The following is a 25483-nucleotide window of genomic DNA, read 5'->3' on the forward strand; positions in this document are numbered from 1 at the left end:
AGATTTAGGCTGGATGTCGGGGGGAAGTTCTTTCCTATGAGAGTGGTGAGGTGCTGGAACAGCTGCCCAGAGAGGCTGTGGATGCCCCATCCATCCCTGGAGGTGTTCAAGGCCAAGTTGGATGGGGCCCTGGGCAGCCTGGTCTGATATCAAATGTGGAGGTTGGTGGCCCTGACTGTGATGGGGGGGTTGGAGATCCGTGATCCTTGAGGTCCCTCCTACCAACCCTGGCCATTCTGTGATTCTATGAAAACCACCACACGTCTATCTCCACTCAAACTTTTGGGTTCATTTCTGTTTGCCCACAGCTTTCCAAGCCGCACAATTCCTACACCTCAGCAGGCCCGAGCCAAGCCCCACCTGAACAAAATGGCTGCCAGCACCGCTTCCCTCAGCGCACCGGAGGCGGGAAGGGCGGCAGGGCGGCGGGCGGGGCTAGAGGCACGCAATTACGCGAAGTAGCGCGGCGGCACTTCCGGTGAGCGCGCGCGGTGCAACCTGGGATAGCATCCGGGTCTTCCGGTGAGGAGAGTTGTGGCGTCGGAGGACCGCTGCTGGAGGACCGCTGCCTGCTGTCGTTTCTCTCCCAGGCCCGAGGCCCCTCCGTTATCCCGGCGCCATGGCGATGCAAGCGGCCAAACGAGCCAATGTGAGTGCTCTTACCGGGTTCTAGCCTGGTAAAACCACGTAAATTCTATAGCTGATGGGCAGTAGGCCTGAGATGTAGTAGGTAGGCTGTAGCATTCAAGGTTTGAAGTGAGTTCTGTGTGTAACAACAACGTCTGTTGTTTCTGCTTTAGATTCGGCTGCCACCGGAAGTCAATCGGATCCTATACATCAGGAACCTGCCTTATAAAATCACCGCGGAGGAGATGTATGATATTTTTGGGAAATACGGACCTATTCGGCAAATCAGGGTGTAAGTAATTTCAGTTTTCTTTGAGGACTTAACTTATCCCAAGGCTTTGGGATGGCTGTCATGTGTCAGTATGCCTATTACAGTGGGAACAACTGGTTTTAATAGCTGAAAAAGCTGAGTGTGCTTTAGCAGCATCCCTGTGTGCTAAAGGAGCATGTGGTTGTGTTTCTCTTGTGTGTCAGTTTGTTGGTAAGCAGAACAGTGCTGGTAGGAATGTTGGTAGGAACGTTGTTTAAGCCTGGTCTGAATGTAGGTAAGTGGGGAAAAATAAGGACTTAAACCTTAAATGAACTAACCTTTTATTTTAAGTAAAGGTAAAAAATATGAAAAGCAAGGTTTGAGGGCAATCACTTCTGCTCAATGAGTATTAGATAAAGAACTAATGACGAAACAGGTATGGTACCACTGATGGGTGCAGAAAATACTGCACACCTTGCTATGCAGCTCAGCTGAGGCTGTACTTGTCTGTGCCAAATCCTAGCCTATTCCCTTTAGTTCTTTCAAATATTGATGACCTGAGCTCTGATGTTCCTTGTTGTCTTGAGTGTCGTGCCATGGATCTAACTGTAATTTCATCTGGTTAATGCCGTGTTCTAAGTTTCAGGCAGAAAGAGTTGACTGAGGACTTAGGATTAGCTGTTGAGAGCTGCAGTAAGATTGGCTGGAGTATTGGCATTCATACAAGATGATGATTTTTTTTTTTTTCAAGTTGAGAGAAATATTTTGGAAGGGAGGAGCAATAAGATTTGGTGCTCATCTTTTAATACTTGAAAAGAAGTTAAATGTAGGGTAGATACGATATGGTTTTCTTCACACTGCCCTTATCCAGATGTTGGCAAAATAACTTGTGGCATCTCTGATTTCACAGGTTGGTGACTGGCTGAGAGCTGAATGTGTCCTTGCTGTTTTTGTTGCTCTGTTTCCCCGTGCTCTTAGGTTGGGGTGGGTAATGAACCCGTAATGTTCATCACTTCAATTCTGTGGGGCATAGATATGATAACAGCTAAAAAGATCAAACTCCACCCCAGATCCAAGTGCTTGTTTTGGCCAGTGCTGTAGTGAAAAAAAGCGATGGCTCAGTGCAAAGAACAAAGTGAGTTTTCTGTGTAGAGTTACTCCCAGTAAACATGAACAGAGGGGAGTAGTGGGGTGTGCTCCTGCATGCTGTGTTGGAACGTGCAGCTGGTGGGGTCTTATTAATACAGAGAAGAACAACAAAAGGGACTGGGCAAGGGTTAAAAGAACGAGAGAGAACATAATCCTTTTGCTTGGCTAAATAGCTGGGATTTTCACTCATTGACATACGCTGACAGAAGAGAATTAATATGAAAAAGAGTAGGTAAGACACACCACGTTTGGATGCAGTGCTCCAGCTGAGGCCTCACAGCACAGAGCAGAGGGGCAGGATCACCTCCCACGCCATGCTGGCCATGCTGCTTTTGGTGCAGCCCAGGGTGCAGTTGGTTTTCTGGATTGTGAGGGCACAGTGCTGGCTCATGGCCAGCTGCCATCCACCTGTACCCCCAGGTCTTTTTCAGCAGGGCTGCGCTCAATCCTTTCTTCCCCAGCATTGGTCTGAGCTCCCTTTGTGAAACTCCCTTTGTAATTCTTCTCCTTCTCTGTGCAATTTTATCCTTTTTGTTTGCATACACACCATGACGTAGACGTGTGTGATGTTGTTTATTGGAGTTTATTTATAAGTCAGCTCCTAAGAAAGGGTTGTTGTGATTCCTAAGTTGGCTTTTAGCTGAGATCTCGTGGCTGTGTAAGCTCTGTAATAAGCTCTGTGCAAGCTCAGAGCTGGTTAGAGTGATGTGCCCAGACGTGTCTCCTGCTCCTCAGGCAAAGGAAATTGAATTGATGGTCTGATGAGTGATGGTCGTGCAGCTGAAGCAGCATGCATCAGTGTAGTTGTGTTGTGCTGAGAACAGTATTCTGTCTCAGTGCTGAATATTAATTGAGTCTTGTGCATCGAGTTTGATATTAATGCTTGTTAACATTTGCTCTGCAGTGGAAACACTCCAGAAACAAGAGGAACAGCCTATGTGGTTTATGAAGACATCTTTGATGCCAAAAATGCTTGTGATCATCTGTCAGGATTCAATGTGTGCAACAGATACCTTGTCGTTTTGTACTACAATGCAAACAGGGTAAGTGCTCTCGGTTTTCTTATTGTTACCTTTGAAGATGTTCAGCATTAAAAAAAAATAAATCAGTGTGAGAAAATGGTTGGATGCTTTTAAGAAATAATTCCAAATTGATAGAGAGAATGGATTGGATAAACGGCTAGGATTTCATCTTCAGTGTGATTCGTGTGCATAAATCACCACAGCCTTTGGACTAGGGATGTGGAAGCTGTGCTTCTGGTGAGTAGAGGTAAAAGGGGCCAAACTGTGACAGAGGGCTTTGAGATTTGCTTAACAGGAAAAAGTCTGTAAATCCTTGATGTTCTGCCTGATGAGGCCCAGAGTCTGGTGGAGTTCTCTGAGGTTGAGAATTAAGCAGTGCTGTTTGCATGTGATGTCGATGTCATTCACAATGAGAAGTTAGTTGCAGTTTATAGGAAATAACATACCTTAAGATGCAGTTTTGCTTCTCATGCGTATTATTATTTCCCTTAATTACAGGCATTCCAAAAGATGGACACAAAGAAGAAAGAGGAACAGCTTAAGCTGCTCAAAGAAAAATATGGAATAAATACAGACCCACCAAAATAAACTGATGTGTTTTAAAAACTGTTCTCCAGATCTGCCGCTGTGTTTTGAAACTAAGTAAGGATTCCCACTGAAGTATAACTTACTGTTTTTAGCAGGCTGTAATTTGAATCTTTAGATCAACTGAATAGATGTGAAACATCAGAATATCTGTTTTAAGGTAAAATCCCCTGAAGGGACACGACTTCCTGTGTTGTAAGGGCTTGGATGGGTAAGTGCTGTGTAACCACAGTCCTGTTTGGGGCAGGCTTTCGGAAGATGGGACCACATAAGTGGAGCAGTTCTGGCCTGCTGCTCCCCAGCCTCCAGAGCTGACTTTAAACATGGTAGCCAGCTGATGATGCAGAAGAGTTTCAAGGGCTCTATGAACTATCTCTGAATTTCACTGGCTGCTTCCAGAAATTGATTAAATGCAAGTAAACAGGACCCTCCCTGCTTTTTTGCTTGTGGTTTGATTCTTCTTCATTCTTACATGTTGTATACAACTCATTGTTTCTTTTTCTTCCTGGAAATATTTGATGGAGTGTTGTGGTTTAACCCAGCAGGTGGCTGAGCACCAGTTGTTTCCTCACCCCCTGCTTCCCAGTGAATGACAGAGAGAATGAAAAAGGAAAAAAAGAAAGTAGAACTCATGGATTGAGATAAAACTACACGCTAAGCTGCAGAAAAGGGTGATAGTTATGACAAATATATGCATATACATGTATATAACAAATCCACAAGCAGTTGTCCATCACCTGCCAACCAAGGCCCAGCTAGCCTTCTGAACAGCAGCAGAGAGCAAGACAAACTCCCACCCCCTTCAGAACTCCATCTGTATGATGTTCCAGGCTATGGAATATCCTTGTGGCTGGTTTCAGTTAGTTGTCCTTGCTCTGTTCCCTCCCAGCTCCTCAGGCCCTTCACTGAGAAGGGCTTTGGCTCTGTACAACGCTGCTTAACAGTGACTGTAAACATCAGCATGTTATCAGTGTTGTTTTTCTCCTAGAACAAAAACACAGCATCATACCAGACACCGTGGAGAGATCACTTGTGTTCCAGCTGAAACCAAAACAAGGAGGTTTAACCTATTCGGCTGCTGTTTGCTGGAAGCAAAGCTATATTTATAATGGAGATTCCTCTGCAAATAGAAAATGAGGGGCCATGTGAAGTAATTCAACTGTTCAGGTGACTTCTGTCAAGATACCTCATGCCCAGTGCTAAGAGCTCCTCCTGACAGCTCTCACTGCTGTACGGCTGAGGATGCTGGAAGAGATTTGGAAGTGTACCAGATTTGCACTGAACTGAAGCAACAGGAATGAAGCTAATGTCTTCAATATTACGTAGAGAACACAGGACCAAAGCAAGGCAATAGATGCTGGCAGTAATTTTAGATACCTGAACTGTGACTGTAATGAAGTTCATGCTGAGTGGAAAACTTGCAGTAGCCAGTAGAGGAAAAAAAAAATCCGATTTTTAATTATTTCTCAAAATATCAGCATTCATTGGAGGGGGCCCTGCGACTGGATGGGCTTTCAGGTCCCTGCCAATCTGCCAACCCAAGCCAGCCTGAGATTCATTCTAAATCCCTGCTGCCAGTGTGGGTGGCTTTCTGACTTGCTCAGCCCTCTCCTGCTTCTCCCATCGACGTGCATGTTCAAATGCACAGGGACAGTGATCTGTTTCATCTGTTTTATACTTGTACAATTGGTTACTTCTCCTGTGTCAACCTGGTGAAGAGGTCCAGCCCATGAGGTTAACACAAGTCTAAGTTGTTCAGGCAAAACCAGCTTGCCTTAAAATGTTTAAATGAATGAAATCTCATGGGAGACTTCCAAGTGACCTGCCACAGCTCTGTAAAGGCTGGAGGGAGACACATGAACATGCTCTTTACACAAGCTGTTGGGTGTTCAGATGGCTCTTGGCTGTAACAAGAACTGGATTGATGCTTTAATAAATAATGATAAACGCTGGTAACAACCCACTGAAGTGCTAATAATGGAGCCGTGTTCTGTCTGCCTCGTTTAAAATCATGTGCAAATACTGCATTCCATCTGTCAATAGCAGACAGCATGTTGCCTACTCTGTAGTGTCTGCTTTGATGAGGATTTGGTGCTGTTTGAAAAATACATATAAAAAGCAATTCTAGAGGGTAATAAGATTAATAAAAATTCCTTCAATGAATCCTCAACATCAGCAGCTTTTGATATCCCCAAGTGCTCAGCTGCTGCCTTTCATTAAATATTCCATTTCATACTTTTCCTTCTAGAGTCTGTTTGGGGCTTTCAATGTCCCTATACGTGGAAAATGAAATAATAATTTGTACCTGTAAGACAGAGAGAATGGAAACCGAATGCCCAGAGGATTGTTTTGATGAGGTCTGCTCAAGATTTTGTTTGAAATGTACTATCAAAGGACGAGGAAATGAGTTCAGTTATATGAATGGCAGAAGGGGCAGCAAATAAGGCAGATGTTACCAGCCTTGCAGTCTGCATCTGTGCTGATTTTTGTGTCTGCTCACTTTCCATTTAATTTTTCAGGAAGTAGGGCATGAAATTAAGCCTGGAAGGTCATTTTTTTTCCCAGCTATACTGTTTAGAAATCAGTAACAAGAGCAGATCTGATTACACAGGCGGCAACAGCAAATTTTTTTCTAATCCATTATATAGTGGCAATAATTGTATGTACTGTGTTGATCGATGATACAATTAAATAAATTAACACATTTGCAGTCAAATGAAGAGCTGGAGATTACATTTCCTTGAAGACTTAATTTCCCTAAGTATCACAAAGCACAATTAGTTTTCCTTTCACATTTTTTTAAATGAATTTGGCATGAAAGATGTAATAATCTCGGCTTCCAACAAAGGTCTCTGAAGGGAGAGAGTGATGAGGGAGAGAGCTTCATCAAGCAGCTGTAATAAGGGTTTTACAGACTCCTAATGGCAGGCTTGCACAGCTGAGGGCAATGGGAAAGGTAAGTGCACAGCAGCTCTTTGGATGGAGATGACAGGGCTGTGATCAGCTCTTACAGCCCAGCAGGGATGCAGCGCTCATGGTCAGAAACCCAGCAGAAGTGCAGAGCGATGCCCCAGCTCTCGTGCAAACAGCAGTATTGGCTGGACCAATTCATTCTTCTTGTCACTGTATGCTTTTGAGGCATTTGAGAAAGGCCTGTATCCTAAATGAATATCCTAAATGAAACCTCTCAGTGAAACTCGGATCTGTAACCCAGCTGCTGCAGAGACCCCGAATTTCCACTGAAAAAGGGCTTTCTCCTTTGTTTGCTAGAAGGAGAGAGGAGCAAGAAAAAAGTTTACCAATTTTCAGTGAATAATAACCTGCAAGAGGGAGGGGGTTATCTGCTTTTGAATTAACAAACTAAAAGGCAGCTTTGTGGTTGGGATGACCGCCTAGAGAAAGAAAAGAGATCTGTGGTCCCTGCTGGTCAGATGGGCTGTCCTGCTTTTGTCCTCTTATCTCTAGGAGTGCCCTCACTATGTGGCTTTGCAGTCCATCTTCCCACGAGAGCTGTGTTTTCCTTACAGAAACTCACACAAGAAAACAGAGCAACTGTTTCAGATACTCACCTCAAAAAATCCTGTAGTTGAAAATGATGCAAGTAGTTTACAAGCTTCTTTCAAGTACTGGAAGGCCGCAATGAGGTCTCCCTAGAGCCTTCTCCAAGCTAAACAAGCCCAACTCCTTCAGCCCTTCTTCACAGGAGAGGTGCTTCAGCCCTCTGATCATCTCAGTGGTCCTCCTCTGGATGTGCCCCAACAGCTTTAGATCTCTCCTGTACTGGTGCCCCCAGGTTCAGATTGGCTTTGTGAGCTGGATGCACACAATTCTGCCCTTGTTTAGCCTACCTGAGCTCCAGCAGAAATTTGTATGCTAGATTTACTGTTGTAAAGCATAGCATGGGATCAGCACTGTGACTCTGAGAAACACCGATTTCCTTCTCTTCAACAGCCAAATTTGGCCCAGAAGTCAGGGGCCACCGGCAGTGCAGGGCAGATGGGGAGTCAGGAAACCTCTGTCCCAGCAGCACCTATGTGTGTGCTCCTGGACATCTTTCCCTGTGCAATCTATAAGAGAAGCAATACATGGAATTATGCATATTTTTGTGTAGGAAGATAAATAATTATCAAGAAAACAGGTGAACATTTCATAGAATCACAGAATGGGCTGAGTTGCAAAGGACCACAATGATCACGTAGTTCCAACCCCCTGCTGTGTGCAGGTCACCAACCAGCAGCCCAGGCTGCCCAGAGCCACATCCAGCCTGGCCTTGAATGCCTGCAGGGATGGGGCATCCACAGCCTCCTTGGGCAACCTGTGCCAGTGCCTCACCACCCTCTGGGGGAAAAACTTCCTCCTAAGATCCAACCTAAACCTCTCATGTCTCAGTTTAAAACCATTCCCCCTTGTCCTGTCACCATCCACCCTCACAAACAGCCGTTCCCCCTCCTGTTTCTATGCTCCCTTCAAGTACAGGAAGGCCACAATGAGGTCTCCCTGTAGCCTTCTCTTCTCCAAGCTAAACAAGCCCAGTTCCCTCAACCTTCATGTCTGTCTGAAGAACTTCTCATTCACTAAAAAGAATTGCAGTGGCCAATGGAAAGCAGGAAAAAAAGAAAACACAAACTGTAAAGTATCAAGGTTTTATTGTTTACATATATACTTAATTCTTAAATGAGACAGTATTCTTTAAAACAGCAGCAAGCAGAACGTACAAGTTGAGAAAAGTGGCAGCGCAGGTAACTCTGTTTGGCTAATGCCCGTTCATGTACAAGGCGTACACTGGAGTTTTTGAGCACCTTTTGTGTTTTGTTTTGTTTTTTTTTTTAATTTTCTTGGTTTAAGTGTACAGTAAGGCAGTGGTTTTTCAATAAGGAATATATATATATATTTATATTTATATATATTTTCAATCATCACTGTGAATTCTCATCACATGCAGATTAAATAAAATGTACAACTTGAGAATGTTACAACGGTAGACATTTTTTCCCAAAGCAAAGCTTCCAATGAAAGGCAAATATGGACACCACAAAGTCTAAGAAGAAAGGAGAAAGAAAGGCTTAAGAAACCTAACGGCAAATGCTACTGATATGACAGCTTGAGCAGGAAGATTAGGATTCCAGTGAAGATTTCCCCCGCTGCTGGGAGGGTGAGAAAGAAGGGATGGTTATGGAGAGGTGCCTCCAGCCAGCTCCCCCAAGAAGACTCACTCCAACCTGAGAAGCTCCACGTCAAAGAGGAGCGTGGCATTGGGAGGGATGACCCCGGGGTGGCCCGTGGCTCCGTAGGCCATCTCAGGTGTGCAAGTCAGCTTTGCTCTTTGTCCTAAGCTCATCTGGTTTTTGGATGGTGGAAAAGGAAAAAGACAAGATAAAACACAGTATTAGCAGGAAGACAGAACAGAGCACTACATGGCAGATTTACAGAACCGAGGATATTCACGATGGTCAAATTCATCTTTTTGCTCTTCAAGAAAGCTGAAGCTGTTACAAACAACTCACATTCATTGCCTAGCTCCTCTGGCTTCTCTTTAAATTGCTAGAGCCAGCCTGGGAGCAACGGAAGTCTTTCCAAGGCACACTGTGATCTATACTGCTTACCCTGGAGTCAGTTGCATGAGGTGTGAGTTCTGTGGAGTGCAGGATACATAAAACACCATCAGCAGGAGTTATGGAAAAGACTTAGTAACAGGTAGGATCAGAGCTCTGTGTTCATGACAAATCAGCACAGAGATACCATTTGATTCAGATTCTTAAAAATGTCCAGCAGTGGTTTTTGCTTCTTCAGTCACCGTCATCGATGACTTCAAAGCTACTGACCAAACACAAATGTTAAGAGGCACCCGACTTTCTGCTGCTGGACTGATGCAGTCCTAATTAAGAAAGGTTTCCCTAGACTGAAGCCCAAGGACAGATGCTCATGCACAGCTTGTTCTGTCTCATCCCTGGGACAGACAGAAGTGCTGAGCTCTCTCACACCAGATTAGCTTTAGAGGTGAAAGTTCTCACCAAGATTTGCAGCATCAAGATTGAAAATTCTGTTCTGCTCTGGGGTACAGCTGTGACTTTTGTGCACTATACTGGTGACCAGCTATTCACTGGCCAAGAAACAATCCCTGACTTTATGCAGTGAGGTTAATTCAGATGTTTTTCCCAGGATTGGACCAAACTACATATTACCCAGTTTCTCCTGCTGAATTTCGTTTTCTGTTTCTATGAAATATGCTAAAGCTAGAGCTTCAGTCATTCTAGGTAGAAGAAAAATGGGAATGTAACTTTCCCACATTCACAGAATCACAGAATGTCTTGGGTTGGAAGGGATCCCAAGGATCACGAAGCTCCAACCCCAGTGCACAGACAGGGCCACCAACCTCCCCAACACTCAGGGTGCATTCGTAGAATGCAGATGAAGGTGTGAGAGCAAATAACTTCCTTGGTCTTTGCAAGGTTTGACACTGGTCTCTGGTGCTCTGGTGGGTCCCTGCCAGTAAGATAGCTGGTACATCATCCATGGATCTTAGGCATGGGGCAACCTCGAGCTGTCAGAAATTGAGCACAGAAAAGCAGATGCTGCTGCCATCTCACAGGCATTAAACCAAGGTCTGGAAAATTGAAATGCTCGACGTAGTGAATTGCCTTTTTCCATGTGCCTTGTGTCAGTCACACACCCCTAACTCTCAAAAACTCTGAGGTGGAAGGAGACAGCCACAAGTCTAACGCAGCGATCCACTAGGAGGAGCAGGAGGGCAGCGTGTGGCCACACTGCTGGAATGGAGTTAGGCCACAGTAATTAAGAGACAGGGGTTGGTGAGTGTGTTCAAGGCACAGATAAAACCGATTCACCCAGAGCTTGTTTACAGAGCTTTTCCTGCACTGGTTTCTGACTAGGATAAAAGCAATCCCAACTGAACTTAAATGCACTTTTGGGTTCCTTCTCTTTGTAGGGCTCCTTGTCATATGACAACAGGTGGATGAAAAATCATGGAAATATTTGCAAAGAGTCCTGCTGCTGGCTCTATTGAAACCATTTTGTTGTTCTTCTCTATGCAGTCCGCCAATTCTGCATTTCAAGCATATAGGGGCCCTGAGCCCTCCATAGGCAAAGCAAATAATAAAGAGTGCCCCCTAGATGTTAGAGCAGAAGGTGGATATTTTTCAGACTCTAGGATTCCTCAGATGGACCTGTTCCTTCTCAGCTTGGAGAGAAGGATGTGCTTGTGTTGCTTTCTTGTGGAGCTGGAAACCACGTTCTTTTCCTTTCCTCTCAAACGAGCCTGGCTGCATCATTCATCACTGGATTGCTTCTCATTTTGCATTCTTTCCCTCTCTGTATTGAAGTGTAAGAATTTGTTCCTGTCAATAACATTTGAGCAATTTCCTCTTATTATGAGCCCCAGAAATCAGAAATGGAGTAACTTTCGCACTTCAGCACCCTGACTGCACTCCTCACACTGTAGGTCCTCACAAGCACTGCAGACAAAACACTGCAGAGACAGCATGGAGTTGCTCTGTGTGGCTCTTTCAGAGTTTTACTGTGCTGGCACTCAAGCCGTAATTAATGGAGGGCAGTTTCTTTTTTCATGTCTTATGGCTGCTTGCTGACTGTTAAGTTTTGTAGCTGGGAGTACTGAAGTCATAAAAGTTTAACAGTGCAGTATGGTGCCCTACTCAGTAGGGGTCAAAATCTGCAGCACAGTCGTAGATGTTGTCAAAAACGACAGCTTGGCCTTTTATTGAGTAGCTGAATAGAGGCCACTTCATAAAATACTGCCACCTGGATCAGTTTAGAGGCCACTGTGGTTTATGTGAGGTAGTTAGCCCTGGAAGAAGCAAGACTTATATACACATTGACACCTGGCAAGAAGATCTTGCCTCTCCTTTCTCAAATGCACACTTCATGTAAAGCCTTGTGAGCAGGAGGTGTCTTAGTCAGCTAGTGGAGGACTACAGGAAATTCTGCTCTTGAACAGACCATGCTTTCACAGAACAGAATAACAGAATTATCCAGGTTAGAGAAGACCTTCAAGATCAAGTCCAACCATCAACCCCACCTACTGAGCCCCATCACTGAATCATGGCCCTTTAGTGCCATGTCCGCATCTCTTAAATATTTCCTGGGATGAGGACTCCACCACTGCAGCCTGTTCCAATTCTTGACCTTCTTTTTCATGAATGCATTTTTCCTAGTATCCAATCTAAACTTTCACTGGAGCAACTTAGTACCATTAAGAAAACCACTCAGGATTTGACACTGTGATTTCCACGTGGTCTTGTTAACACTGCACTGAACACTAAGCCCTGACACATCTTTCACCCAGTTGGAAATTGAGCCAGAATCATGTCTTTGTACCTGTATAACACCTTCTTCAAATCCTTTAATGACTTCTTGCCTGCCAATCTTGAACCTGAAAGGTTTGTTTCTGTCTCTGGAGGAATCAAACTTCTTTCCATTCTGTAGCATTCCTGCCAAAAGAAGAGACACAGTTTCAATCCAAGCTACATCTAAATTTAAGTGCTGGGAAAGAAGTGAAAAATTAATGTCTTGGTTACATCAACTGTTTATTTCCATTTTCACTTTAAAATGGTGAAAGGGAACAGAGAAAAAACATCTGTGTGGGGTGAGGGCTGATGTGCAGGACCATCACCACCACAAGTTATTGTCCAGTGGTTGTTAAACCAACTCTCTGCCAACAGGAGTCATTAGAAGTGGTATTTCCTTCCCTTGTCCTTCAAGACAGTCACAGGAACACCTTACATGTTGATGAACACAACAGTGTTTCAACATATGTATGCATGCACAGGTTCTACAGCAGATGGATAAGCTTTCACAGAGCTCTATACCCTGAGATATTCTCATTATTTTTTCAAGGACAGAATCACAGAATCACAGAATCACCCGGGTTGGAAGGGACCTCAAGGATCATGCAGTTCCAACCCCCCTGCCTAGCAGGGCCACCAAACACACACATTCAGATCAGGTTGCCCAGGACCCTGTCCAACCTGGCCTTGAACACGTCCAAGGACGGGGCATCCACAACCTCCCTGGGCAGCCCGTTCCAGGGCCTAACTACTCTCCTTGTGAAGAACTTCCCCCTAACATCCAACTTAAATCTTCCCTCCTTCAACTTGGATCCATTTCCCCTAGTCCTGCTGTTGTCAGCCCTTTTGAAGAGTTTACTCCCCTCCTGGGTGTAGGTTCCCTTCAGGTATTGATAGGCTGCAATGAGGTCACCCCGCAGCCTTCTCTTCTCCGGGCTGAACAAGCCCAACTCCCTCAGCCTGTCCTCATAGGGGAGGTGCTCCAGCCCCCTGATCATCTTAGTCGCCCTCCTCTGGACCCTTTCCAAAATCTCCATGTCTTTCTTGTACTGAGGGCTCCACACCTGGACACAGTACTCCAGGTGGGGCCTCACAAGAGCCGAGTAGAGAGGGACAATCACCTCCCTGTCCCTGCTGACCACCCCTCTCCTGATGGAGCCCAGGATCCCATCTGCCTTTCGAGCTGCCAGAGCGCACTGCTGGCTCATGTTCAGTCTCTCGTCCATCAGGACCCCGAGGTCCTTCTCTGCCGAGCTGCTCTCAAGGACCACTCCTCCCAGCCTGTACGGGTGCCTGGGGTTCTTCCGGCCCAAATGAAAAACCTTGCACTTTGCCGTGTTGAACCTCATTAGGTTCACTCGAGCCCAGCCCTCCAGCCTGTCGAGGTCCCTCTGAATGGCATCCCTTCCTTCCACCGTATCAACCGCACCACTCAGCTTGGTGTCATCAGCAAACTTGCTGAGGGTGCACTCAATTCCCTCATCGATGTCATTAATAAAGATGTTAAAGGGATTTTATTATAATTTTAACCCTAAGAGTAACTGAGAATTGCTTTTTCCAATTACATTCTGAATATTGCAAGGCTGGGTGGATATTTCCATATGAAAATAATTACTTTCTTTGTAATGTAATGCCAGAGTTTTTTGGACACATACCATGACTCTACTGTTCAAGGTGCTGTAAAAAGAAATGCTTGTGAATAAGCTTATATTTGAGACGGTTTCCAGTTGCAAACAATTTTATAAAGCACAGCTTTGACAGAAAATGCTGAGAAATACTGCCCTCATGACTCAATATGAAAACATACAGTCTTTCTGGTTTCTTTTCATTAAAGCTGTTATATTAATAGACCAGCTTGATGCAGCTTTTTTTCTTAGCGAAAATCATTCGTTATTCTTCAAACAACGACAACAAGAAAAGGCACGTGTCTTATTTAAAGAATGTAAATATAAAGACGTGCCAGAATCAAAACCAAAGACCTAAAGGGTAGGATTCATCTTACCTACCTTTCTTCTGCTGAGATGTGGCCTGCTGTTTTTGAGCTTAATTACTCTGCTTCCCTCTATAACCAAGTCAGAAGAGAAAGTACTCTGGGAGGCAATTCATCCAATCAAATTGTGGGATCTACAACAGGACACAAGGCATTGCATCCTAGCTGTGCCTGTTTCTTTGCAATGAATATAAAGGAAGTCCAACCAACTAGCTCAGACACAGATGTCTCCAAACTTGTTAACAGTTAAACCACAAGTGGTGGCATTCTAGATTTGCAGTAACAAGCACACAATATTTGGTTGTTCAAGTGGGGTCCTATGGCTGGATGTCATGTACAAATGACATATTAAGGCTAATTAACTGTTCATCAGGTCCAGCATGTCTAATTCTGCACTTCATAGAAGTGTGTGAGTTTCAGTATAAGGCCTTAGCAGGTAATTATGGAAAAACCTGCCCATAAGGCACATTTCACATTTGTCACATTCCTGAGTTTTATTAACAGTAGAATTGCAAGCAGTAGAGTTACAAACAAACACAAGTTCATTTGTGTGGTAGAAATATACCATGCACAGGCAGAAGGACAGGCAGGAAGAAGCAGCTTGGGGAGAACTCTGGGGCATATAATATAATCCTTTTTGAACTATTTGATCTTGTATTTAATAATGGCCCTTTCTTACGGTAATTTTATTTTTAAAATGCATCTGAAAATTTTTTGTTTCTATGAAATGGAAGGAGACTATTGGAGAATTTCAATATTTAACAGTTTTAATATTATATCTTAGTACTGTCATTACATCCTGCGAGTTCAAAGTAGTATGCAAACATTAATTATTCTTTCCAGCAGCCCAAGAAGGTAGAAAAAGATAATATAAAATAGCCTTACTCTGAAAGTTCAGCTCACGTGTAAAGTTCCACAAAACTTTGGTATGTTTTCACTGTCTTTTGTAACAACATCCTATTAGAATACTTAGCTTAAAGGTCTGATGCTTTACTGTATACCACACATCAAACTGAACCAGAATGAACTCTCTGGAGAGCTTGCTAGTTTAATATATATCATACCAAACCTGACTTGTTTCCCCATCAAAACCGTATCAAAGATCAAAGGTTTAGAGGGAAACAAGCTTCTTTACAGCAACATCCTATGGTCAGCAATGGATAAAAGTTCATCAACAAATGAATCAAAGCATGCAACCTCCCCTGCCATCAACCCCACCTCTTTGCTTCTAGAGGACAAGCTGGGATTCAAGTAGTCAGGTGTGTCTGTATTTGCTGAATACAAGAGGGTCAATTTTTATATGACTGCCCTTTAAATGTACATTGAGATTAGAAATGAGTCAGAGTCCCCATGTGCCCTGGAGAAGTTCTGATCTGAATTTAGATCTGAACTTTGAAGCCTATCTTTTTTATCTCTCTATTTCTGAAAGTTAAGAACTGGCTCTTTGGCCTCCTGGGAGCTAAAACAGCAAAATGTTTTGTTTTCTCTCTTGCTAATATATCAATTGATTTTCTTTCTGTGAAAAAATTGATTTGGTTAATATTCTTCAGCAAAGACGGATGCCCATCTTCAGCCTGCAAGCACCTTTATTTATCTAGTTAACAACAGGGAGGCAAAAAAACCCACAGTCTGGAATGAACAACGGCGTTGCTTTGCAAAGTCAAAACTCCCTTGGCAATCAATGAGAGGTTGCACTGAGCAAGGACACCAAGAAGCTTATATGCTTGTTACAATTACCTCACATTTGATTCTGAAAGGTAAAAACTACTGTACAAGAATAATTAATTATAGAAACTCATTTATCAGGATATCATCTGGATTTGGAAACGTTCTCACCTACAGGGCGTCCTAATCAACAAACCAGCGTTAAAACTGAGGTGGCTGCAGAAAACCTCATTGAAACTGAAGAAGATCAAAGAGTTGACGACTGATGTTGTTAAGGAAAATGACCAGGGATACGCATGCCTGTTCTACTCTTTCAATGTGCTTTACCCACCTGAGGTCACTCAACCTCAGCTAAGACCACGCTGTGTAAGTCTGTTCCCTAAGGAGAGAGGCCTAATGAAAATGTAAGTTTTCAATTTTTTAGCCAGTTTCGACCAAATCTGGCAGAGGAGTGGGGTTCCTAATGACCTTTGTATTTCATGGAAAGAAATCTGGCTAGGAAGCTTCCACAAAGAGAGGGGCTCATTTTTGTTACCAGAGAACCTATATTATGAAGTGGAGCTTAAGAGAAATAGGAATGTCATAGCCATCCTGCAGTCTAAGTTTCTATTTACTGGGGGTTCTGGTTGTGTGGCTGGTTGAATTTCCAGATGAACCGTTCTCAGCTTAAGGAATCCAGCTACTAAGGCACCTGATTTATAACTATGGTTCCAACAAAACCATGCCCAAAGCCATGCTCAGACTGTTATCTACAAATTAGACAGATGGAGAAAGAGAGAACAGAAAGCCCTCTGTGATGCCATGTCAAATCTAGTGCCTGAAGCCAGTTAACAGAGGTGTAACTGAGGCACAGTGAATTCTACTGCTTACATTAGCCACCTCAGAGACAGAAGCTGTGTCTCAGCCCTGCCACTTGGGCTACTTCTACAGTCAGGGGAGAAAGAGTGCTATAGGATCATAGAATGACCTGGGTTGAAAAGGAACACAGTGATCATCTAGTTTGAACCCCCTGCTATGTGCAGGGTCACCAACCACCAGACCACATCCATCACACATCCATCTACACAAAGCAGACCGAACTGCATCCCAGGCTTCCCCAGCTCCAGTGTTTGCTTGTCTTTAAACTGTTGTCATGCTCTGGGAATCAGAGATTCTAATCCAGGACAAATCCCTTGATTTTACTATGTGTCTACAATGGGATTCACTTACCTGACAATAGTATTAAGGGCATGAACTGAACAAGTGACTTCCAAAAAATAGATGGAATGAATTCCCTTGTTTTTCTATAATTACCAATACAGAAAGTAAACTCAATGCACGTACTTGAAGACAGTAATTTTCTGTATATTTGTTGGTATCAGAAGGTGGGGCAGATATTCAGAAGGTATTTCTAGGATGCTAACTTGTTTCCTTTTATGTAGACCAGGTTTTCTTCAGGATAGGGACTATATTCTGATGGTCTTAAATGCAATCACCTTTCCAGTTATGCCTTGTGATAAATCTGTGCCATTATAAATGTGTCCTTCAGTTTGATTACCAACTTGAGCAATTGGGACTCTCAGAAGCAGAGTTTCCTGTAGTTAGTATTGCTGTGGGCTAAGAATTTATAATCTCGAGTTTATTTCTTTTTGCCTGAAATATATTGTTTCTAATGTCAAAACACGTCAGTAAGCTGTCAGGATAATTTCACACAGGCTGGAAATTCTGATTTTTCCCATTTATAGCCTGTCAATATTACCAATATAAACTTTTAGCCTGAAAGATGTTATTTACTGGGATGTTTTTGAAGCTGCACAAAAACCTTTGTATCAACATATGTAGTGTTACATGCATAGAGACTTCACAGTGTATAGAGGTGGATGCAGCTTAGCAAAGCAGAGGAGCTCAGCACAAACCTATAATCCACATGAAGGCACAAATCACATCCCAGCTTGAATTACACCAGCAGAACTCCACTGATTTTACTGGTGTTACTCACATTCCACATTAAAATAGATCAGCTTTCTTTACTATTCTGTTCTGACATACTGCAGTAAAGCAGGACAGTGGCTTTTTCCCCTACCTTGCGGTTGGAGCTCAGGTCTAATGCATTGGGAAAATCTGCAGTTTTCAATCAGTTTCTCTGTCTCAGGGCCTCAGTGTTAAAGGAAAAGATCTGGGCAATTTTTTGTCTAGGTCAAAACAGTTGGTGCCTTGTTGTTTTCATCCCCAGGGACATGCCTGGAGGAGCTAACGTGCCTTTGGCTCCTCAGATCATTCCATCAGAATTCAGGGTGCAGGCTGGGTATCTCACACCTCCTGCATCTCCATTTGTTATTTTGGTATTACCTCAACAGGCAGTACACAGTTTTACACCTTTCTGTCATAATAACAGCTTCCAGTAACTTGTATTTTTTTCTTGGCCGTGTGCCTCCTTCCAAACAACCACACAGCCCATTCCTTTTTGATCTCCTTGATTTGACTTGCAAACTCATCTTTCCTGAACAAATCTGCTGTCTCAACAGTTTTACTGATAAAAAAATAATGTCATCAGAAAGGATTATTCTTGTAATGGAAATGAAAGAGCTGAAGAAAGCTTCTGCTTCTCTGCACAGTGAGACATCTTACTGTGTCCTGTACAGGACCTTGGCATTGAGTTAATGAAGAGAGCGTGGCTTTCCAGGGGAGCAGTTCAACAACAGAGATTTAATACCTCTGTGAATACAAATGCAACTTTTTCTCCCTTAACTTTTCCTATACTTAACACAAAAATGGTCTTATGAGGAAAAAGGATTTGCTTAGACTGTATTTTTTCTGCCACTTAACAGCCACTTAAGAAGAAAAAGCATCTTCCTAAGGGAATTTTCAGTCTACAAGGATAATAACTGGAGAGACCTGGGTGTGCAGCTCTGCAGCACATCAGCTCTTTACCACAATTTTTCTTCTGCTTAAAAAGCAACAGCAATGGTTTGAGTGTGCCATTTGTTGCCATGACAAACAATCAGAGACTCGAAGTATAGAAATGGGAAATGGTGGCAGTGGTCACTTTGTGCTTCCTGCTGCCGCAGAGTACTTGGGAACGGTTGATCTTCTCAGCACAGGTTGCCTTGCTGCTGCATTTTCTTCATGTATTATATACTCATATATCTTTAATGTGGAGTAAGAGCAATGTTATCAATTATTTATTACACAGCTGACACCATGCAATGAAGACACAACAGACAACTACTCAATAATGCATTACCATGCACCATATGTCAGCGCTGCGTGCAACTACAAGACAGTATGACTGAGCCTTGCACTTAGCTTGACTTCACAGCCAAGCAAAGTTGCATGCAATTGTCTAGCTCACTCTACTGAAAGGCATCATTCTGTCCTAATGGCTTTATGGATTTGCATATTTTTAAAAGAGAAAAGTAGACTTGCCCTCAAGGCAGCTATAAGGTTCAATAAGCATATTCTACATGAATTGTAAGGAGACGAAAATAATTCCTCTGGTATCCTGTTGCTTTAATGCAGACATTTCATTTTTGGCTCTGATTCTGTTACCACTATAGAATTGAGCTGTAAGATATACATGCTCTGCAGCATAAGGCAAATTTCATTTGAATAGGCATAGCAGAATCAGGCCAGTCTGGCAGTGCTAATGACTGAGACAGTTGATGTCTAAAACAGTGTTTTGGAAAGAACATGTTACTACAGAAATCCTTGAGCCCTCCTGCATCTGTGCCCCTCAGCACCACATCCTGAAACACAGACTCTGGAGGGACAGGGACTGCTCCTGGCCAGACTAGGTCTTTCTGTCACTGCCCCATGGCACCAGTCAAGAAGCACAAACAACAAATCAAGAGCATGACTGAAATAAAAAGATATTTTTCCACTCAAACACATGAAGTAGAGCTTGGTAAAAATATTATGGCAATCTATAGGATAGTAAAATTAATAAAGTGGAATCCCAGAATCCCAGAATCCCAGAATCATGGATTCCAATTTAACATTAGAAAAGACCTCCAAGATCCTGTAGTCCAACCATCCACCTACCACCAACACTGCCCACTGAACCACGTCCCTTACCACATAGAATCATAGAATCACCAAGGCTGGAGAAGACCCACATCACCCAGTCCAACCATCCACCCATCACCAGTAGCTCTCACTAAACCATGTCCTTCAGCACAATGTCCAAGCATTCCTTGAACACCTCCCAGGATGGTGACTTCACCACCTCCCTGGGCAGCCCGTTCCAACACCTGACTACTCTTTTGGAGAAGAAATTTTTCCTAATATCCAACCTGAATCTCCCCTGGAACAACTTGAGGCCATTCCTCTGGTCCTATCACTAGCTACCCAGGAGAAGTTCATCTCCTTTTTCTTTGGTTTCATTCTGTCTCCCCTCATAACATAATGCTCATCTGTACTTCCTCTCCCCTTAATTAGTGCTTGATTGCCCATGAGGTAGTTGTGCTGATTTGATATTTTAGCCTGCAGCACATATCTGAATATACAGGTAGCCTTGCAGTGGGAAGTTGCACACTCAGTAGGAGTTAAACTTCACTGACATACCTGAACACAACAGCCACCTATCTCTCAGTGTAATGCAAAGGAACAGCCCAAGCTGGATCACCAAAGCTTTTGTGTCTTCACGCAAGGAGCACATGAAAAACTCCACAGAAAGCAAAAAGGGATCACCAGACATTGATTGGGAAAGCTCTGAACACAATTCTGAGATCACACAACAGAACCATTTTGGGTTAAGTGCTTGCTGAAGGAAGCTGAGAACAAATGACCATGTTCCCTATGGGGTTAATTCCCCCCTTGGGACCACTCTGCCAACCACTCTGGCACAGACCACTAACAATGCTCCACCAGCAGAGGATTTCATGGCCCACTGTTCCCAGACTGGACACCCTTTGATTTTCAACTATTTAGATTTCCAGCATGTGCCTCTATTTCGTTCTGAATAAAATCAGCTCTGAAATCCTAATTTATCAGTGCAACACTGATAAACACCGAGAATTCTGATTTTTGGGTGGTCCTGTGTGGAGCCAGGAGTCCACATGGTGCCTTCCAACTTGGGATAACTGTGATTCTGGGTTTCCTTGGCTAGAGGCAGTAGCATCCTAGTAACATATCTACCCATCTCTGGTAGGGCACGGGATTAAGAGGCTCTGCACACCTTGAAACAGCAAATTTGAACATGACAAAGTATATTCGTAATGTTTTACCACCTAACACCAAGACATTGGCCTTTGGGGTATCTGGAATTGGAACACAACACTCCTCCCCAGATTCCTTGTGAATGAACAGACTTTCTTTCCCACAGGCTCCTGTTTACAAGGTTCTTCGTCACATTTAACTTTTACCACACATGGCATGGTTATACCTCCTTCACAGGGGAGTTTTCAACTGAAATTTACCTTGAAAAACACACTGATCGCTTAACATCTTGTGAAGGGCTTAGGAACTAGTGTGTTCTTAAATAAGAAGGGGAAAAACATACAAACAGAAGAGAGAAAACATAGTTTATTGAAGTGGGTGCTGACTAAGCTGTATAAGAAGGGGTGGTCAATATGCCAAGATTGCATTTACTCCAAATAAGTCAGAGGCAGACGGTGCAGTTCTATTCCCATCTCGTGTGCACAAAACATACATAATGCCAAAGTCAAATGGCTTTTATCCGAGGCATGCGACTTTTTGATCCAGACTGGCCAGACGTTTCTGTAATGTGTCTCATTTTAGAGGTGTGGTGTGACATTCCTAGCTGGCATTATGTAATGGCCTTTCCCTTCACAAGTGCTCAGAGAAGTCCTGAGGAATCGTCTCCTCCCGACTGTGATTCCACGTGGGAAAATGAGACATGACTTCACCGGCACCAATTTGATAACAGGGCTCAAAGGGACTCACTACACCAGGGGCATTTTGCAGGGTGGTCAGGTGAAACATACAGCTGTTTCACTCAGCAAACCTTGGTCAAGAGTAGGCAAGGACAGCTATCTACATGCTGCTTGCTCTCTACTGGTGTGGAGAGATCATGGATTTAGGAAGCAAAAGGCAGCTGGTATGGATTCCACCCAAAATGACTCAATCACAGTCAAAATAAGTGAGAAAATGCAGTCTGAACCCAAATTGGTTTTGCTTTGCACACCAAAGTCCTTCCCATGGATTCTGATGCCCACAGTCCATTAGACTCAGTGACTGCAGATCTACCTAAAGTCTCTTACTGTATAGTAACATATATAGTAAACATGCTGTATAAATATTAGGAGATAGAAGTCACTTCTGGTCTGTAAGTGAACACAGAAAAGGATTTATTAACAAGTCATGCGTTCAGTAACCCTCCTTATGTTGTCAGAATGCAGCCTACAATTAAGATCAGATAAAAACAGCATTTTGGCAAACAGCCTTTATCATTTGCTGCACCACTCCAGTGAAGAACATCTTATTCAGACACTTATTTTTCTAGGCTTTCTTGTCGAAAGGTTTATGAGCAACACTCATCAAAGGAACAGAGCTGTCCGTAGAAGTTTATATAGTTTGCTTTTCTCACTAATATGTACCTGCTTTCACAAAAATATCATTTTTATAGTACTGTTTTCAGTGTAAATAGTTTTGTGGGCTCCAAGGCAGACCATAGCAGCGTCAAAATATGCCTCTGGTTGTAAACGCTGAGAATGTTCTACAATAACATTAGCTACAAAATTCTTCTTTTGCCATGTGTCAGTTTACTGATTTTGCTCATCCTTTCCGTTGCTGCTGATCCTCACTCGTGTTAAGTTGGCACAGTAGTTCATGTTAATGAAAATACAAAAATATATATAGCAGGTTAAGACCTGGATCACATTAATTTAAAACTAAGTTGAATGATGCACTTGGAACTGCTCTCCAGAGCAGAAGCATGGGTGGAAACTGAGTGGTGTTGATTTGTGATCAGCCCATACAGCTCTAAGTCAAAAAGAATAGGTTCAACCACTGGGCAGCTACAGAAATATAACTTAGATTGATTTTACTCCCTATGAAATGATGACTGTGGTTTCCCAAATGTCAGACAGTCACTGGCATATCCAAGAATAATATTATTAATTAATATACTTTGCCTTAGGAATCTTGAAAGGCTTCATTCAGCAAGCCTTTAAAATATCTTCAGAGCTGCAGTGGAAAGGAGCTATTAACAGCACGGTTTGTTATTATAAATAGGTCTTTTCCATCTGTAAGTTTTGATCCCTACGATCTTACAAACAAACCATGGAAAAAGTGACAGCTGCTGTCCTGACAGATGGGTCTCAGGCATTGCTCCATTGCTCCACTGGACATTAGACAGTCGTCTCTCTGGAGAACAATAGGAATTTCCAAGTGCCTGTATCTATTTCCATCTACTTGACAAGCCACTCAAGTCTTGGACTAGCGAAGGGAAGAAGCGAAGAGAACGCACACTAAATGTCTTCAGGGAAACATCTCAGAGAATAAGGTCAGAATCAGACAAGTATTGCCTATTTGTGAGTCCCCCCTGGAGTTTAACAGAAATGACAGACAAATAACCATAAGGTTGCTATAGAAGCAGTGGAGACAAACACACGCTTGCAGGTGAGATACAGAAAGCCTGTGCGCTGAGTGCTTACAGTCAGCCAGTAGGGCAAGATAAGGACAAGGGAGCGTCTCAACTTCCTGTTCTTCATAGCATTTAGCATCATCATCTAATTTGGAGGTGGAGTTTTAAATCCGGTGTTAAGGACAAAGTTGAGAAGGGTTCATTCTTCTTAAAGGGTGGTTGGTAGAAAGCATATTTCTGCCCAACTTTTCCACCCGAAGCGCCTTCCAAGGGCACCACAAATTCAACTCCACTTCAGGTCTGAATATAAACTCAAGTTCTTCACCTCCTCTGATGGTATTCCCATCATCAGCTGATCAACCACTCAACAGGGTCACTCTCTATGCCTTCACTTGAACCCATATATTGGCAGGGCAGAGAGAATGATGAACTCAGGAGAAGAGTAAGGAAGTAATAAGTAGGGAGATATGTGGGAAAGGCAAAGACCTGGATCCTGGCTGCCAGGACTTTGTCAGCACGACTGTAGCAATCCTGTGCAGAGTCTGTCCTTGCATTGTTTACCTAAAGCTCTTGACTTCAGTAGGAGTGTGACAATGGACTGCACAGGCTGTAATACTTCCCCAAAAAGCATTTTCATGCTTAGGACTGCTGCAAACAAAAGACACTGTAAATGAAACCAGGTTAGATGCCACGAATAAAAATAGTAGACAGTCCATAGACACAAATAACAAAAGCAAACACTTTTTTGAGGCAAGAATACCTCAACAGCACAAGCAAACAAAAGCAAACACTCATTGAGGCAAGAATACCTCAACAGCACAAGAATGGAAAGCAAGACAAGTTGAGAGTACCTAATTGTGAACCATTACATAAACAAATATATTATCACAGCAGCAATGATTTCAGACTCTACAGTGAAACATGCAATATTATCATCTGTGAAACCAAAAACAGAGTTGCTAAATATATAGCACAACTCACAGCAATTGTTATAGACCAAACAGCTTTCTGTTACAAGCCATGCCATCTTTCATCATCCTAGTAAACAGAACTGAAAAAATAGCATCCTATATGAGTACCTTAGTATATGAAGTACATAAATATCTGTTCCTAACAATCCAATAGCCAAAATACACACATCATGACCACAGTCATAAAAGGTGTTTTTCTACAGTAAAATAAGGGGTTGTCTTGTTCAATTTTATGCAAAACTCTGAAGAAAATACAATTCAGGCTTGAATGGAATGAAAAAGTGAAATACTGTGCTTTCAAAAATGAAAAAAGTGCCTTCTGTTTATCTGAAATATTTCCTTCCACTGAGAATACACTGTTTTGTTTTCAGATTACTCTTATGAACTATTTAAATTCAACTTCTATGAGGTCTGGGGAGTTCTTGAACAACATCTCCTTTCCAATTACTTAATGTGACATATTGTTTAGCCACAATCTACAAGATACCAGAGCTCTTAAGGAGAAAAAAAAATAAAAGAAAAAAAGTCCATGAGGAGCGTGCTGAATCCATAACAACATTATGGAACACAGCCAACTCACAGCTTGGATATCAGGAAAAGGTTCTTCACCAAGAGAAAGGCTGGGCCCTGAACAGCTTCCCCAGGGCAGTGGTTGTGGCCCCAACTTTGCCAGAGTTCAAGAAGCATCTGGACAGTGCTGTCAGGCAGATGGTCTGATTTTTGGGTGGTCCTGTGTGGAGCCAGGAGTTGGACTCGATGATCCTCATGGGTTCCTTCCAACTTGGGATATTCTATGACTCTATTCTGTGATAGCAAAGCTCCATTACTTCACGCTACTGTTCCCATTTTCCTGCTTTGCAGAGCAAATAAAAGGGATTGTGGGAGTTAATCTATCTTAGTTTTGTGTATCATTTCAATGCTTAAAGACAAATCTGCAGATTTACTGGCTGCCTGTGCAGGCAGCTGGGAGTCATCCAGCTCACAGGAGCAGTGATTACCCAGACTGCCCAGTCTTTGGAAGTCATTCATCAGAACTCTTAAGCATTTTGTGTTAGCAAAGAGCTGCCAGGAAAGAAAGGAAATAAAATGGATATGATTATTTATCTGATTTTTAAATGATTATAAAACTACTGCTGATTTGACCCCAAACAGACACAGGTGCAAATCTCTCTCCTGGGAAAACAGGTTTATTTGTAGGGTTTTTGCATGTTTGTTTTTCAAGAAAGAAGAGATTACATGCCCTTGGTACATGTAATCCATGTTCTCTAACACAGCTGAACATCTATGGGCTTCTACCTGCTCACCTGTCCAAAGATCCAAGTACACAGCTGGGCACACTTAAGCCATAACTCTCTTTTAACAGGAATAAACCACATGA

General features: G+C 42.9%; 2 protein-coding genes across 3 annotated transcripts in view; one reads left to right on the plus strand and one right to left on the minus strand.

Moving 5' to 3' along the window:
• Window positions 1–492: 492 nt before the first annotated feature.
• Window positions 493–3659, plus strand: SF3B6 (splicing factor 3b subunit 6). The gene is made up of 4 exons (XM_052689102.1): window positions 493–649; window positions 801–919; window positions 2931–3069; window positions 3547–3659. The coding sequence occupies exons 1-4, from the start codon at window positions 620–622 to the stop codon at window positions 3634–3636; spliced, it is 378 nt and encodes a 125-aa protein (XP_052545062.1). The 5' UTR covers window positions 493–619; the 3' UTR covers window positions 3637–3659.
• A 4603-nt stretch (window positions 3660–8262) lies between these two features.
• The window catches only part of FKBP1B (FKBP prolyl isomerase 1B), a 46130-nt gene continuing 28909 nt past the window's right edge, over window positions 8263–25483 (minus strand). For both annotated transcript variants that reach the window (XM_052689123.1, XM_052689115.1), the window contains 2 exons: window positions 11986–12098; window positions 8263–8971 (listed from right to left, as the gene is read on the minus strand). In XM_052689123.1, coding sequence (XP_052545083.1) covers window positions 8843–8971; window positions 11986–12098 — 242 coding nt within the window. In that variant the 3' untranslated portion in view covers window positions 8263–8842. The remainder of the gene's footprint in view (window positions 8972–11985; window positions 12099–25483) is intronic.

The sequence above is a fragment of the Tympanuchus pallidicinctus genome, unplaced genomic scaffold, assembly GCF_026119805.1.
Source record: "Tympanuchus pallidicinctus isolate F22 unplaced genomic scaffold, pur_lepc_1.0 scaffold1, whole genome shotgun sequence".
Taxonomy (NCBI): domain Eukaryota; kingdom Metazoa; phylum Chordata; class Aves; order Galliformes; family Phasianidae; genus Tympanuchus; species Tympanuchus pallidicinctus.

Coding starts and splice junctions, on each gene's coding strand:
- SF3B6 (XM_052689102.1), top strand. CDS start 620: ATGGCGATGCAAGCGGCCAAACGAGCCAAT. Junction 650..800: donor AAGCGGCCAAACGAGCCAAT/GTGAGTGCTCTT, acceptor TTTCTGCTTTAG/ATTCGGCTGCCACCGGAAGT. Junction 3,070..3,546: donor TGTACTACAATGCAAACAGG/GTAAGTGCTCTC, acceptor CCTTAATTACAG/GCATTCCAAAAGATGGACAC.